At 54.6% G+C, this 13,009-nt stretch overlaps 1 protein-coding gene across 13 annotated transcripts in view; it reads left to right on the forward strand.

Moving 5' to 3' along the window:
• The window catches only part of ARAP1 (ArfGAP with RhoGAP domain, ankyrin repeat and PH domain 1), a 232,190-nt gene extending 220,575 nt beyond the window's left edge, over nt 1–11,615 (forward strand). For 6 of the 13 annotated variants that reach the window (XR_012157524.1, XR_012157517.1, XR_012157526.1 and 3 more), the window contains 2 exons: nt 799–5,679; nt 6,550–11,615. Coding sequence is in view for 3 of the 13 variants with exons in the window: in XM_073333741.1 (XP_073189842.1) it covers nt 799–954; nt 5,641–5,658 (174 nt within the window). In the remaining 10 variants the exon portion in view is untranslated. The remainder of the gene's footprint in view (nt 1–798; nt 5,680–6,549) is intronic. The other 7 variants (XR_012157534.1, XR_012157536.1, XR_012157538.1 and 4 more) reach the window with 3 other exon arrangements.
• The last annotated feature ends 1,394 nt before the right edge of the window (nt 11,616–13,009 follow it).

Here is a 13,009-nt window from a genome sequence, read left to right on the forward strand (position 1 = left end):
GCCCCTCAGCATGCATTGCCATCCTTCAGGGCGGGGGGAGAGGGGATGGGGGCAGAGAGGGGCCTTTCCGCATGGCTCGGATACACCCCCTGCCACATGGGGGGCCTGGCGTGGGGGTCTGCCGGCCTGACAAGACAGTCACATTTCACAGCCCCCACAGCCAGGTCACCATCTCCCCCAGCCAGCCCAAGAGGAAGGATGGTCTGATGGCTAGAAGACTAGCTTGAGGTGTGGAAGAGCAGAGTTCGATTCCTACCCCACCACCAAGATCCTGGGTGACCCTGGGCAACTCACAGCCTTTCCAGGGCTCTGTTCCCCCATCTGTACAATGAGGACAGAGGGTTGGGAGAGAATAAACACAGTAACGATAGTGATGGGGGCCAGATAAGTATGGCAGGTAGGTAGCTGAGCAGGTGTGTCGGAGAGGGGCAGCATCGGTCATTGATCTGCTGACCGGCTGGCTCAAAGATCCCCTTGAAAGGGCTGTAAAGCCTTTGGCCGCTAGCTCCCGGCCCCGCTCAGTACTGCAGTCTCTGGTCTCTCTCCAGAGCCGTATGTGAAATGCTTTGGTGGCTCTTAGTCCAGCTGGTGCAGCATTGCAGCGGGCTCTGGTTGCTCTCCGGACTGAGTTGAGACACATTGGCCGGACAGCATTGAGGGCCGCTGGTGCCGCTCTGCGTCTGAATTAGAGAGCACTCAGTGAGGCCCCGTTCACTGGCACGCTGAGATCCCAGGCTTGTTCCAGCAGCGCTGGCCGCTTCCCTGCTCACTCGCCATGTGTCTGCTCTCCCTCCCCAGAACGGCGGGAACGTGTGGCCCTCCGAATCCTCCAAGGTGCGGGCGTCGCGGACGCAGCAGGACTCCAGGTTGGGTAACATCTCGCTCATCCCTCTGCGGGGCAATGAGAATGAGATGAGGAACAGTGTGGCTGCTTTTGCTGCTGATCCGCTAACTGTGAGTGACAACCAATCGGTGCTGGGTTTCACGGTGCAGGGAGTGGCATCCCACTGGCTCGTAGCATCACGCCTGCCAAGCGGGTGGGGCGGGCGCAGTATCCCCACACCCGGGGGTTTCCTCCAGAGTGAGATCAGTAGGCGAGAGCTGGGTGGGGTTGGCGAACACAGAGCATTTTCTGCTGTTAGCCTGGCTCACAATCCTTTCCCAGCCTCTGTCCTAGTCATTGACTCAGAGCAACCAAAGCCAGGAGGGCAGGGTTCATTCTTTGCCCGTGTTGGGTAACTGTCCCCAGCAGGCCTAGGGGCCCATTGTCCAATGGTCGGCAGGGAGGTACCTGCAGGCGTGATGCAGCGACAGGGGATGCAGCTCGGCAGATGATTTCTCCTGGTAATTGGGGTCGCTGCTTTGAAATTCCTTCTCCGTTACAAATCTGCTCCCTGTCCCTGTCCTTTCCCTCTCCTCGGTCTGGACTCTGTCAACACGCAATGGCAGCACGGGGGACTGCTGGAGAGGCTACTGCAGACTGTGATTCGTCTACTGTTTCTTCCACAAACGTGGAAACTTCTCGGATTCGCTTGAGCAACAAGGCCCGAACCAGCAGTCAGCGACTCAGATAAGGACTAGCTGGGTGTGGGCAGTTAGCAAAGAGCTGGTCTTTATCTGATTGCCAACGGACTGATCCTGGGGGTCCTTATTGCTGTTATAAACCTGACCAGAAGCTTTTCTTCTGGGCCCTGAAAGCAGGACAGCTGGGTCTAAGGAACGCGGCTGGTGGCCAGAGGGAAGCCACTGGCAGGTAGCAGTGTTCATCCTGGCCAGCTCCTCCTCCATGGCTTGGGGACTGGGCAATTGGCCGTCGGATGCTTTCCAGCTACAAGCCCAGGTTGGTAGGGACTGAACCTCGTTACTGCTCAGTGGCTTGGTGTTAAATGAGCTTGGCAGGTCTCACGCCAGTTCCTAATGGACAAGTGTCTGTGTGGCAAAAAACCACGACTCTAATGGGTGGGGGCCATGACATGAACAGTGGGTCTCAGCCCAATGGCTAGCAGACAAGCATTCCTACACAAACACCATCTTCACAAGGGGCCACTAGCAGGCCTCTCTGCAGAGAAGCCAGGGACTGAACGGGCCTCTCTAGAGAGGTCAGTTCAGGGCAGGGTCATGGCATATTGGCCAGGTGTCCGGGCAGGAAGCTTGCCCCACCACTGCATGGGCTGTATTTCCGCTGTGGGTCAGGAAGGGACCAACACTTCCTAGCACTGAATTCACGATGTCCATGGTTAAAGGTCTGTTAGTACAAGCGCCCTTTGCCGGGGAGATCCAGGCCATGCAGCGCATAGCACCCCGGGCCCTGCCTTCCCTCAGGTTTATAATGACAGCTATGGTGGAACGGGATCTCCAGCGTGGCTCTTTACAATGGGATGCGTCTGGCTTTTTGCTTGGCAGAGGGGACAGGGAGAAATGCCCACCACCCTGGGGCCCGGTCGGACTCTGCTTCATGTTTGCTTCCCCTCTTCTGCTCTTGCTCGGTTCGAGAGTTTGGGGCTAACCCTGCAGCTGGCAGCCATTTCCCGTCTCTGTCCCTCAGGATGTGTCCGCAGGCCGAACTGCAGACAGCGGGTACTGCACCAAGGCAGCTGGCTCAGCCCCGCATGCCAGGGATGGGGCAGAGGGTGCGAGAGCAGCATTCGGTGCGAGTCCTGGCCAGGCCGCCACCAGCCTCAAGGGTGGGGAGCGCAAGGGCTGTGCGGGGCTTAGACAGCCCAGATCCCCCAGTCAGGAAACACTGCCCAACGGTCTGCCGATGGCATCTGAAACACCGCTGTCAGCATGCAGCATCGCAGGGAAGCCCCTGGGAGCTACATCTTCTCAGGAGATCCCCAAATTAATAACCTTCTGCCCTTGTGCACATCAGTGAATTCACCCTCACCAAACCCAGGGAGGTGGGCCAGCATCATTAGCCCTATTTGACAGATGGGGAAACCGGGGCCTGGAGAGTTTAGGTGACTTTCCCCGGCGGACGGGGCACAGCAAATCCATGGCAGGAATAAAACGCATGATTCGGATTCCCGTGCTCTAACCACTAAGCGAAACTGCCTGTGGGTGCGGTATAATTCCTAAAAGGATGGGGCTCCCTTGTATAACCCCCGCCAGCATGCTCAAGAAATCTCTCCGCAGCGTAGCAAGGCTTTGAGGTGCTGAGTACATTGAACCAGGGTCCATTTGCCTAGAGCTATTGCCCACTCCCCAAGGATGTTCGGACTCCTCGTGGCCGAGCTGTCAAGGGGCCCATTGTGCATTCACTCTGCGCACCCGCTGCATTGAGCAAGGAAGGGCCTGAGCTGGCAGACAGAGAAATGATTCGGTCTCCAACCCCCTTGCTCTGAAAGCCGGGAATGAAAGGCATCGTGAAAGGGGGGCCTGATGGGGCGGCGGGTGGGAAAGCTGGTGAGTCCCAAGGAAGAGTGTTGAGTCTTTGAAGAGTAACTGGTGATGTGCCGGCAATTCTCTCCCCTCCTGTTTCTGGGATGGTTCGGAGATCAGCCAGAGCGCCGGGGCGCTGTACCTGAGCACATCCCTCTGGCTGCGAGCGGGGGCTCAGGAGCACCTGGTTAGACAGGTGTGCTGTGCTGGGACAGGCAGAGCCGGTCTGCGGCCCTGCCTCCTTCCTGCCCCTCTCAGTGTGATTTTGCTTCCCTGAGCAAGGGCTGATCCTAACCTGGCCCCTTGGTGGGACAGGCTGTCTCTCGGGGCATGATGCACCGTCACCGATTCAGAGAGCCCCAGTTACAGCTCAAAATCCCTTTCCGATGCAAGCCCCTGCCTCCCCATCCGAAGCTGCTCGGGCATATTCGAATTGGTTGCTGGGGCAAGACTCTTCATCCCCCAGCAGATCCGAGGGGTCAGGATTAGAGGCGGAGTCTTCCCCTTCCTCTGCGGCTTTTGTGCCAGCCCGCTTGGCAGCGGGTCTGGTTCCGCAGAAATGGGACATCTCTGCTTGGCTGACGTTTGTACCATGGCTCCAAGCGTTTGCCAGGCTATTAAACCTAGTGGCCCTTTGCTCCTCTGATGCAAAGGCTGCTACGTTTTCCGGCAGCTGCCGCTGCTGGGGTTGTTACTTGTGTGGCTGGCTGGATAATACAGGCCGTTTTCCCAGGGATGTGTTTGTGGCACATCTTGTGGTCACTCCCCTCAGGCGTGCGAGTGAGGCAGGACGGTCGTGCGATAAAGGTGCTGGACAGAGATCTGGGGTTCAAGTCCCGCTTTGCCACAGACTGACCTTGGTCAAGTCACTGCATCTCTCCGGGCTCTCGCTCCCCATCTGGCTAAACAGGGATAATAGTTCCCGTGTAGGGGAGTTGTGGGGTGCTCAGACACTGTGGCAGTCTGGGCTGAAACGTTTGATGGGCTCACAATGCTCGCAGGAAGGGATTTTTAAAGTCACACTTGGAAATCTTTGTGCGAGATGCACTTAGGTTCTCCTCCAATCAATATCACGTGATTTTTTTTTTTTTTTGGACCAATCCCAAAGCAGCACAGTTTGAGTTTCCAGTATTCCCACTCAGACTGTGGAGTAAGGAAAAGGCAGTATGAGTGTGAGGCTGTTGTAACGCGTGAGTGGGAAACTGCTAATAATGATTCCCTGTGACTCAGGCCTGGGTTATAGCAATTCACTGTTTTGCCCAAGGCAAATAGTGTGTGTCTTTTACAAGCCAGGGCCTTGGGGCCACGAGGTCTTATCATCGGCTTCCCAAGTACCCTGTTTTCTGCAGGAGGATGGGGCATCTCCCCAAGCACTTGGGGTTTGCCGCACAGTGCTTGTTACTCCTGGGGAGGGTGGATGCTGTAGAAATTGACATGTCCACAGACAGACAGGACTACGATACAGTGGCTCTTGGTTCTAAGGAAGCACCCTGGTGAGGTTTATGCCGGCACCATCCCCGAGGTGGGGCGTGAACAGCGTGAGGTAATGCGGGTTGGGTGGGGGCAGGAACAGCCTGGCTAAGGGACCAACTCCCAGCTCCTGCCAGTGTGTTTCTATGAGCATGTGATGTGCCGGGTGCCTCTAAAAGAGACAGAGGTGCCAGCAGGCCTGCCCCTGAGGTTCGTGGGTTTGCAGGATTCAGCCAGATCTGGCAATTTCACTGCACAAGGCCTGGTGCAACAGCATCATCGGTGGTCACGCTGGCTGATGCGGTGGTGCTCAGTAGGCCGTGGTGGTGGAGACGGTTGCGACTGGCCTGCTGGTCTCAGCAGCTGAGTTCTCCCGGGTCCACCGCTGAGCTCCCGTCTCAGGCAAGTCGTTTAACCTCAGCTCCTGCCCCTGCAGAGCGGGATGGCGCCTGTCCCGCACCCTGTGGTGTCTGGCATCCTGGAGTGAAAGATGCTTGAAGAGACCCAGATAGCAGCCACTCTCGGCTTCATAGGGTAGTTACAAAGTGAAGGTCGTCCCTTCGCCCTCTCCCAGGCCCAGGTAGCTAATCGATAGGGCTGCACAGCGGGAGGGGAAACTGAGCCAGAGTTAACCCTTTGTTCCCCATGGAGCAGCCCTGTCACATTCATCTAATTACCCACAATCGTTCCGAGCCGAGGGGTGCAGCCCTTCCAGCTACTCAGCGCCACCGACGGTACATGTCGGAGAAGGAAAACTAACCCCTTCCTCCTTATTTTCTCTCTCTCCAGCTGCTTCGAAACGTATGAGCCGGAGGCCTAACACATCAGGTAATTCAGTGCTTCAAGCATTCCTGCTTGTTTGCAGTGCTCTGCGGCACGGTGTGTGCCGGGGAGATCTTCCCCCAGCTCCCGGGACCCGATGGCAGCTCGGTGGCCAGAATTAGCCTAGAGCCGTCTTCATCTTCCCTGCAGAGCTACAGCTCACAGCAGATCCCACAACCTGGCCCGCTCCATCTCCCCTCAAGCGGCCGCTGCTTGGATATGGAGGTTGCATGACAAGCTGGGACCTGTGTAACAGAGTCTACCGTTTCCATCTCGATCCCGGCTGCCCCTGGCCCGGCTCTCCATGGGGTTCAAACCAGGAGGGCTGGATCTAAAAGGCATGTCCCGGTACTGCCTGATCTGTGAGCCGACTGGCAGGTCAGAGAGCTGCACTGTGCAAGCCGGCACCTGCGCTGTGCACAGGTATGGAGACTACATCTCCTGCCGGGCTGGCAGTGACAGCCGCTGGCCCTCAGCACTTCTGAAAACCTGGCCGAGTCTATTCAGGGACGTAGGGAGGGTCTCGGGGCCACCCACAGTTCGGCCTCCGTGGCTGGCTCAAAATCACTCAAGTGAAGCAGAGTCAGAGCCAGGAGGAGGACCCAGGAGCTGACCTAGACTCCCAGTCCCCTCCTGAACCCCCAAAACCATGCCACCCCCCTTAACGACATAGCGGGCCCATCTCCAATGGACGGGCCGCAAAGCACTGCTCTGGGCCATGCAGGGTGGAGAAAGCAGCCCAGAGAGTGCGAGATGTGAGTGGGGAGGGATAGCAGGAGCCAGAGAGGCAGGGAAAGGCCCTGGAGGAGCCGTTCGGCTGGCCAGCGGTCTCTCTCCCTGGGAGTCAGCCTAGTGTCTCTCTCTTTTTGTCCCCAGGTCCGTTTGCGAGAGGGGGGAGTCAGCCTGAGAGCCCAGGTGCGCTCAAGTCATGTTGCGTTGTCCCTGCTCATCCAGCGGGGTCTGCGCGGAGACCGGGGGGCTCTCAGAATGTGTGCCAGCCCCTTGATCCAATCATCTCCTTCTACGGCAAAGCCGACAGCAGCCGCAAAACAATAAGCAACCGTGTTTGATTTAAGGAAAATGAATCCATTGGCAAAGAGCGGCTTCTAAAGGATTAATTATTCAAGCAGACACTATCTCATCACTCTTCTCGACGGCTGTCCGTGCCGTGACCAGCCGAACCCCAGAGATGGGGCAGAGGAAGCTTTCTGGACCCATCGCTTCACCTGGGAGTGTCTTTCTCCCCCATCACCAGCTGCTCCTTGCTTCTTCTTGGGTCCTGAATTAAAACTGGAAGGGCGCAGGCTGGGATGGCCCCTCTCTGGTACCAGCTGCTGCTCCGGGAGGGGTTAGGGGCTGGGGGCACTCTTGCTTTCTTTAAAATTCTTTCTCTCTATTTGAAACCGCAAGCCACGGAAAGGCAGCAAGGACCACCCAGCCAGGCCAGGCAGAGACCTTCCCGCAAGGGTGCTTCTGCTGGTGGAAGCATTAAACCCTCCCAAGGAGGAGCGGCGGGCTAACCCCAGCCGTTCTGTATCACTACGTTGGAGAAGGGCTGAAGGCGACCCACGGGGGAAGCGGATGAAGGCTCCCGTTGCTGCTGCTGGCCCCTCAGAGCCACACGCCGCTTCTCTCCTTCTCCCAGGCTGCCCGATCCCATGGCCACATGGGCCTTTCGGGTGAAAGCTTCACCAGCAGAGCGTTAGAGCGGGAGAGTCCAGCGCCCAGCCGTGGGCATGTGGAGATGGCTGAGTGGAGTCACGGCTGGGACGCGTGGCTTGAGGGGCCCTGGTGGAAGCAGCAAGAGACTGGGGCGCGTGTGGGGGGACGGGACTCTGGGCCAGCCTGAAGTTGAGCTTGGAGTGGGGCCGTTTGTCCTGGGCAGGGAGAGGGGCCAGTGCTGTCCTGGTCAACGGCCTCCTTGGTTATTGTTAATATTAAACGCCTGGGGAAGTCCATGTGATGGTGTCCCCGTGCTGCAGGGCAAAGGGAAGGGCTGGCAGCCTGAATGCAGCAGGCTAATGCTGGGGATGACCTGCTACCCCTGGGCTGCAAGCTGAGATAAAGGGGCAAAGACCCGCGGTCTTGGGGCTGCAGGTCAAGATGGGGGAGTGGGGGAGGGGCAGTTGCTTCCGCTAGAGGTGAAGATGGAGGAACATGAGCCCATTATTTTACGGCCCCAGGCCAAGACGGAGGAGCAGCGGCCCTCTTCATCGGGACTCTAAGTTGGGACAGAGAGAAAGAGGCCAGTTTCTGACTCCCTCAGTGTTCAAAAGTGGGTGCTCAGAGAGCCGAGCGATCAGTCGCTAATGCACGTATCAGGCAAAGCCAGAGCGTTCTCCAGGTGACTAGCTACATGGGAGAATTCTTCTGTTTAATAGTCTCCCTTTTCTTTAAAAGCCTCGGAGATTCTAGACCCCAAAAAGGTTAAAAGAACATTACATCTGCATGGTCAAGCACCCAAAAGCCAGGAAATGTCAAAAGTAAGGTTATCCAGGCAACCTTAACTCTGCCCCTTGAACACGTGCATTATGGTATAGTGTTTAATGATGTGATCACATGCCATTTTCTCTGCAAAACCTCTGCCCCATTCCTTGTCTGGTGAATGAGGCAGGGACCACACAGTGAACAGCTGTCTTGTTTACTTCATGCCAGGCAGCTTGTGCCCTGAATGAGGCAGGTGCTGCGGGAAACCAGTGTGTGATCCTGTAATTAAAGAATGTACTGTAACCCATACCCAGAGGGAAGAGTTAAGGTTATGCAGCAGTCTGTAACCACGTAACCTTAACATACGCATCTTTTTGGTATGGAATAGAATAGTAATGTTCTATCTATATATAGCACCTTTCAGCTGAGGAAGGCAGAGCACTTTACAAAGGAGGAAAGGGTAATGTTGCTCTTTCTATCAGGGCTCACACTCTAAAGAACAGGTTGGATGCAATGCCTTGGAAAACTGAAGTTAGAATTAAGCACGCCCATTTATTCTGTTAACCTGGGCCAAGGAAAGGGGGCCATAGGGATAATAAACGTTTTGCACTTCCTTAGCCTCTTTTGCCCAAGGATCTCTAAGCATTAGGAGAGCCGCATTGTATAGGGTTAGATAGGGGGGGTTCAGATCACGTTTCACTCCCCCTCACACACTCAAACGTAGCCAGCGTCGGGACTGGACACAGCTGCTGGTTAACATCAGCATTGCACACCACGTCAGGACAGGAAGTGAAGATGAATGCTGTATCCTGCTGAAGCTACAGGGGAATTTAAGGAGGCCAGCTGGAGTGATCCAAGTAGAAATAGGCCCAGGAGCCTGGTGTTAACACCCCTACTCTTGGGGAAAGTACCAGGCAAGCTATGGCCAGTGCTGGAACCTAGTTTCTTTGCATAAAGAAGCCGAGAGACCAAGATGACTGGCTGCTCAGAAACAGCATGTCCAGTTTGCTAGGGAATTCCATCCTATCCTGGTGGAGGGTGACCTGGCCTCAGTTTTTCAGGCCTTCCTCGCCTGTCCTCTGGATTATAGCAATACGACACACCTGGGCCTGAAGCCTTCAGGGTTTAGGGAACTTCAACTAATACAGAACATTGCAGCATATCTCCTTAGCAACGTGGGCTCCCGCGAGCACATCGGACCTGCCCTCCGCTTCCCACAGATCACTGAATCCAGGTACAAGGTCCTTATTTTCAGAGTAGTCAATGGCCTCTGCCCAGGGTATCTAAAATAGCCCTGCAGCGCCAGGAGTGGGACTGGTGTGGAGCTCTCTGCTCCTCTGGTACAGTCGAACTTTCCACCATCATCTGTGCAGGAGACAGAACTTTGTCAGGGGCTGGTCCCAGACTGTGGAGTCAACTCCCCCAGGAACTAAGGACCATCACAGACCTCCTCACCTTCCACCCCAAGAGCAATAGGAGCTTCTCCAATCAGCCTTCTCGAACAGAGGGAGATGATGGAGGCTGTCAGGCAGCCACTTCTGGCTTCCTGATCTATGCCACTTGGCTCTGGCATTAATTGGAGCAGCTGAGGAGCTGCTCTAACTTACACCTGTGGTGTAATGTCCACGAGACAGGACACAGGTGCTCCATGGGTCTCGCCACCTCTCAGGATTTGGCCATAGCAGTGTAGGAAACAGCTGCAACCATGCGGCGGTCTAAGGTACCATACCAGGGCACGGAGCAGTTATTCATTAATGATGCTGAGGTGTCCAGTGAATCTAGTTTGTTGGCTAGCTGGAGATTTTCGAACCAGTTGTCAGGTTGGTTCCCATTCCCCAAACCGCTCCTTGAAACATGCTTCTGAAGCAGACGCTGTCTGTGTGCAGCTGGCTCAGCAAAGCCAACACGAATAGCAGATGATTAACAGGGAATGAATGCTAGGAGTAACTGAGTCCCCCAGGGGTGAGAGAGAGAGCGGGATAAAGAGCCCCACTCAGGCCGCACAGAAACAGGCACCAGAGTCGAAAGCTATTCTGGCTGGAGATCCAAGACCCTGGAAGCAGCTCACTGCTCTGCTTGGTGAAAGACTGAGACCCCTGTTTATGCCTTGTGGGCATAAAATGGACTGAAATTGGGGCCCCTCCGTGCTGCTTGGGGTTTTACACTCTGTGTCGTATGCGTTATGGATGGGAAAAATCCAACTATTGAAGCGAGATGGTCAGGAACCAGATTTTCCATTCTGTAGGTCTTTTTTTTTTCCTTTTCTGTTCCTAAATGGAACGAAACCAAAAAACACGGACGTTTCCCACAATGTGAAATTTCAGGGCGCGGAGGGAGGGGAATTGTTTTAGGTCAATTTGAAACATTTTGTTCCGACTTGAACTTTTTCAATTTGCTACGACGTTATCTAAGATAAAATAAAGAAATGGAAAGTTGTTCCCAAGGGAGACTTGGAGCAGCTGTTCATTGGGTTTTGGTTTGGTTTTCCTGAAATGTTGAGATCAGTGTGTTTCTGCAAAACGTTTTGCTTTTGACAAAGCAGCATGGAAAAATGTCCTGTTGGAAAATTCCTGGCTAGGCTACTGTTGGGTCTGTCTCTACTCCTGGGGTGAATCTGTCTGTCCTCCCGTTAGCACGTGCCTGGTCCCTAGTGCCTGCATGGCAATGCTGGACCCTGTCATGTTGTTTTCAGGCCCTTGTCTTTAACCCATCACACTCTGAGGAGCCCTAACGAGTCTCATTTGCTGACTACCCACTCTCCTCTCTCTAAAGAGCCCCCATACACCCCACCTTCTGGGAGAACCAGGGGGCAGAGAATGACACTCTCCCCTTCTTTCTTCAGCTTACCCCCTGCTAGACATGATCACAGTCTGTAAGTATCCGCATGGGGAACAAATATTTAATAACGGGCTCAATCTGGCAGAGGAAGGTCTAACACGATCCAATGGCTGGAAGTTGAAGCTAGACAAATTCAGACTGGAAATGAGGCACATATGTTTAGCTGTGAAAGTAATTAGCCACTGGAACAAATTACCAAGGGTCATGGTGGATTCTGCATCACTGATCATTTTTAAATCAAAACTGGCTGGCTGTCTGAAAGCTCTGATCTAGGGATGATTGTGGGGCAGGTCTCTGGCCTGTGTTATACAGGTCAGACTGGATGATCACATTGGTCCCTTCTGGCCTTGGAAGGTGTGAATCTAGAAGGGGACGTCCATTCCCACAGGCCGACAGACCCGCTGAGGCAGGTCAGTCATTCCAGTCAGGGCGGGTGGGACGGAGGTACAGGAGGAGTTGGGGCAGAGTCAGAATTAGCACTCAGGAGCCTTGCGGCCCATAGCCCTGAGCACAGACTACTAGCCTCTTCCTAGAAGGGGCTCACAGAATGTGCAGGGCCGCGGAGACTGCAGACCCTGGGGCTACCAAATAGATAATAGGCCGGGCTGGGCATGTGTGTGTCCCGCCCTACCGTGACTGGCAGCTACAGCCAGAGAATAAAGGCACCAGTTTTAGGATTCTTCTCCTGTGGTGACTTGTGTGTGATTGGCCCAGATTTCCATGGGGATGGTCACGCTTTGCACTAATCAGATGTGCTGTTCTGTCTGCCGTGGCTTTCTGTGTCCCTTTCATGACCTACGTCCTGTATGTCACTTGGTCTCATGGGTAGGGCACTGAAGTAGGATTCAGGTGACGGGGGTTTAAATCCCTGCCCTGCTATGGACCGGTCACTCCAAACACGTTAACCGCGGGCGTGGTCTCAGAGATTAGGCGAGTGAGAACTATGTAAGTAGATGTCCCCGGGAGATGACCTCATGGCATTGCCCCCAGTTGTGCCCTGCACCTTGGCACATGCAGAATTAACAGCATCACCAGGTCGGTGAGATTCCTGACCTTGGAGGAGAAGAGCTATTTTTGTTCTTTAAAAGCCAGAGCTATTTTTAAGAGGCAGCCGTCAACCCTTAAATGAAGACGCCCACGATGGTAGCTTCCGCTGCTAATGGAAGAGCTCTCCTGCATGTGTTCTAGGCACCCGGCCCCATTAGTGTCACTCAGCTATTCTTCTTCCATTAGCGGGCGGGAAGGCAGGCTGGAATGGGTGATGTGTCGGGAACAGCGTGAGCACTGTGTATGCCATGGAAGAGGGAAGGCAAGAGCGTTGGAAGCAGTCTGAAGAATTACTCCTCCTCTATGGCTTTCTGCATAGTTGCCGTCTAACCCCCACCCTCCAAGCCCCCCTTGGCATGGGGGATAGAATGCAGCCCCATCTGCTCTAGAAGCGGTGGAGCTAAAGGAAAATCCCTCTTAGCGGTCAACAGAAGTAGTAGGTCTTTTACCTACTGTCGGCCTCAGTGGAGCATGTACCCTGGAGGTTTTACCTGAGCAAGGCAGCATCTAGAGATACCTGGTGTATGTGTTAGCTAGTGCAACACAATATATGTCGTGGGGAGGTGGTAGCATTAAGAAATTAGACAAGGCTGCTGCCTGGCTGTGACGTACTTCCCCGGGGTGCAACCTGGAACGGGGTTACTGCTGAGCCCTCTGGCATACCAATCTCACACTCTGAGGCTGTGACAAGCTGCAATCCTCTCCAGGTCTTGCACTTACACAGCCATACACAAGCAGGGACGCACCCAGCTGCAGTTAACATGAATGCTTTCGCTAGCCACTTGTGAACCAACAATAGGTTTCAGTCAGTTCCCCCCAGTCTAGGACTCCAGAGCTGTACTGTTCCTATCAGTGTAAGTTATTACCAGGTCCGCCCCTCCCTCAGTGTGGAGAGCACAATGCACCAGCCCCCATTCATGAGCAGATTGCACTTCAAACAATGCACTGTTTTAGGTAAAAAATATAAAACAGATTTATTAACTACATAACAACATTTTAAGTGATTAGAAGTAATAGCGTACAG

The sequence above is a fragment of the Lepidochelys kempii genome, chromosome 1 (genome assembly GCF_965140265.1).
Source record: "Lepidochelys kempii isolate rLepKem1 chromosome 1, rLepKem1.hap2, whole genome shotgun sequence".
NCBI classification, from domain to species: Eukaryota; Metazoa; Chordata; order Testudines; family Cheloniidae; genus Lepidochelys; species Lepidochelys kempii.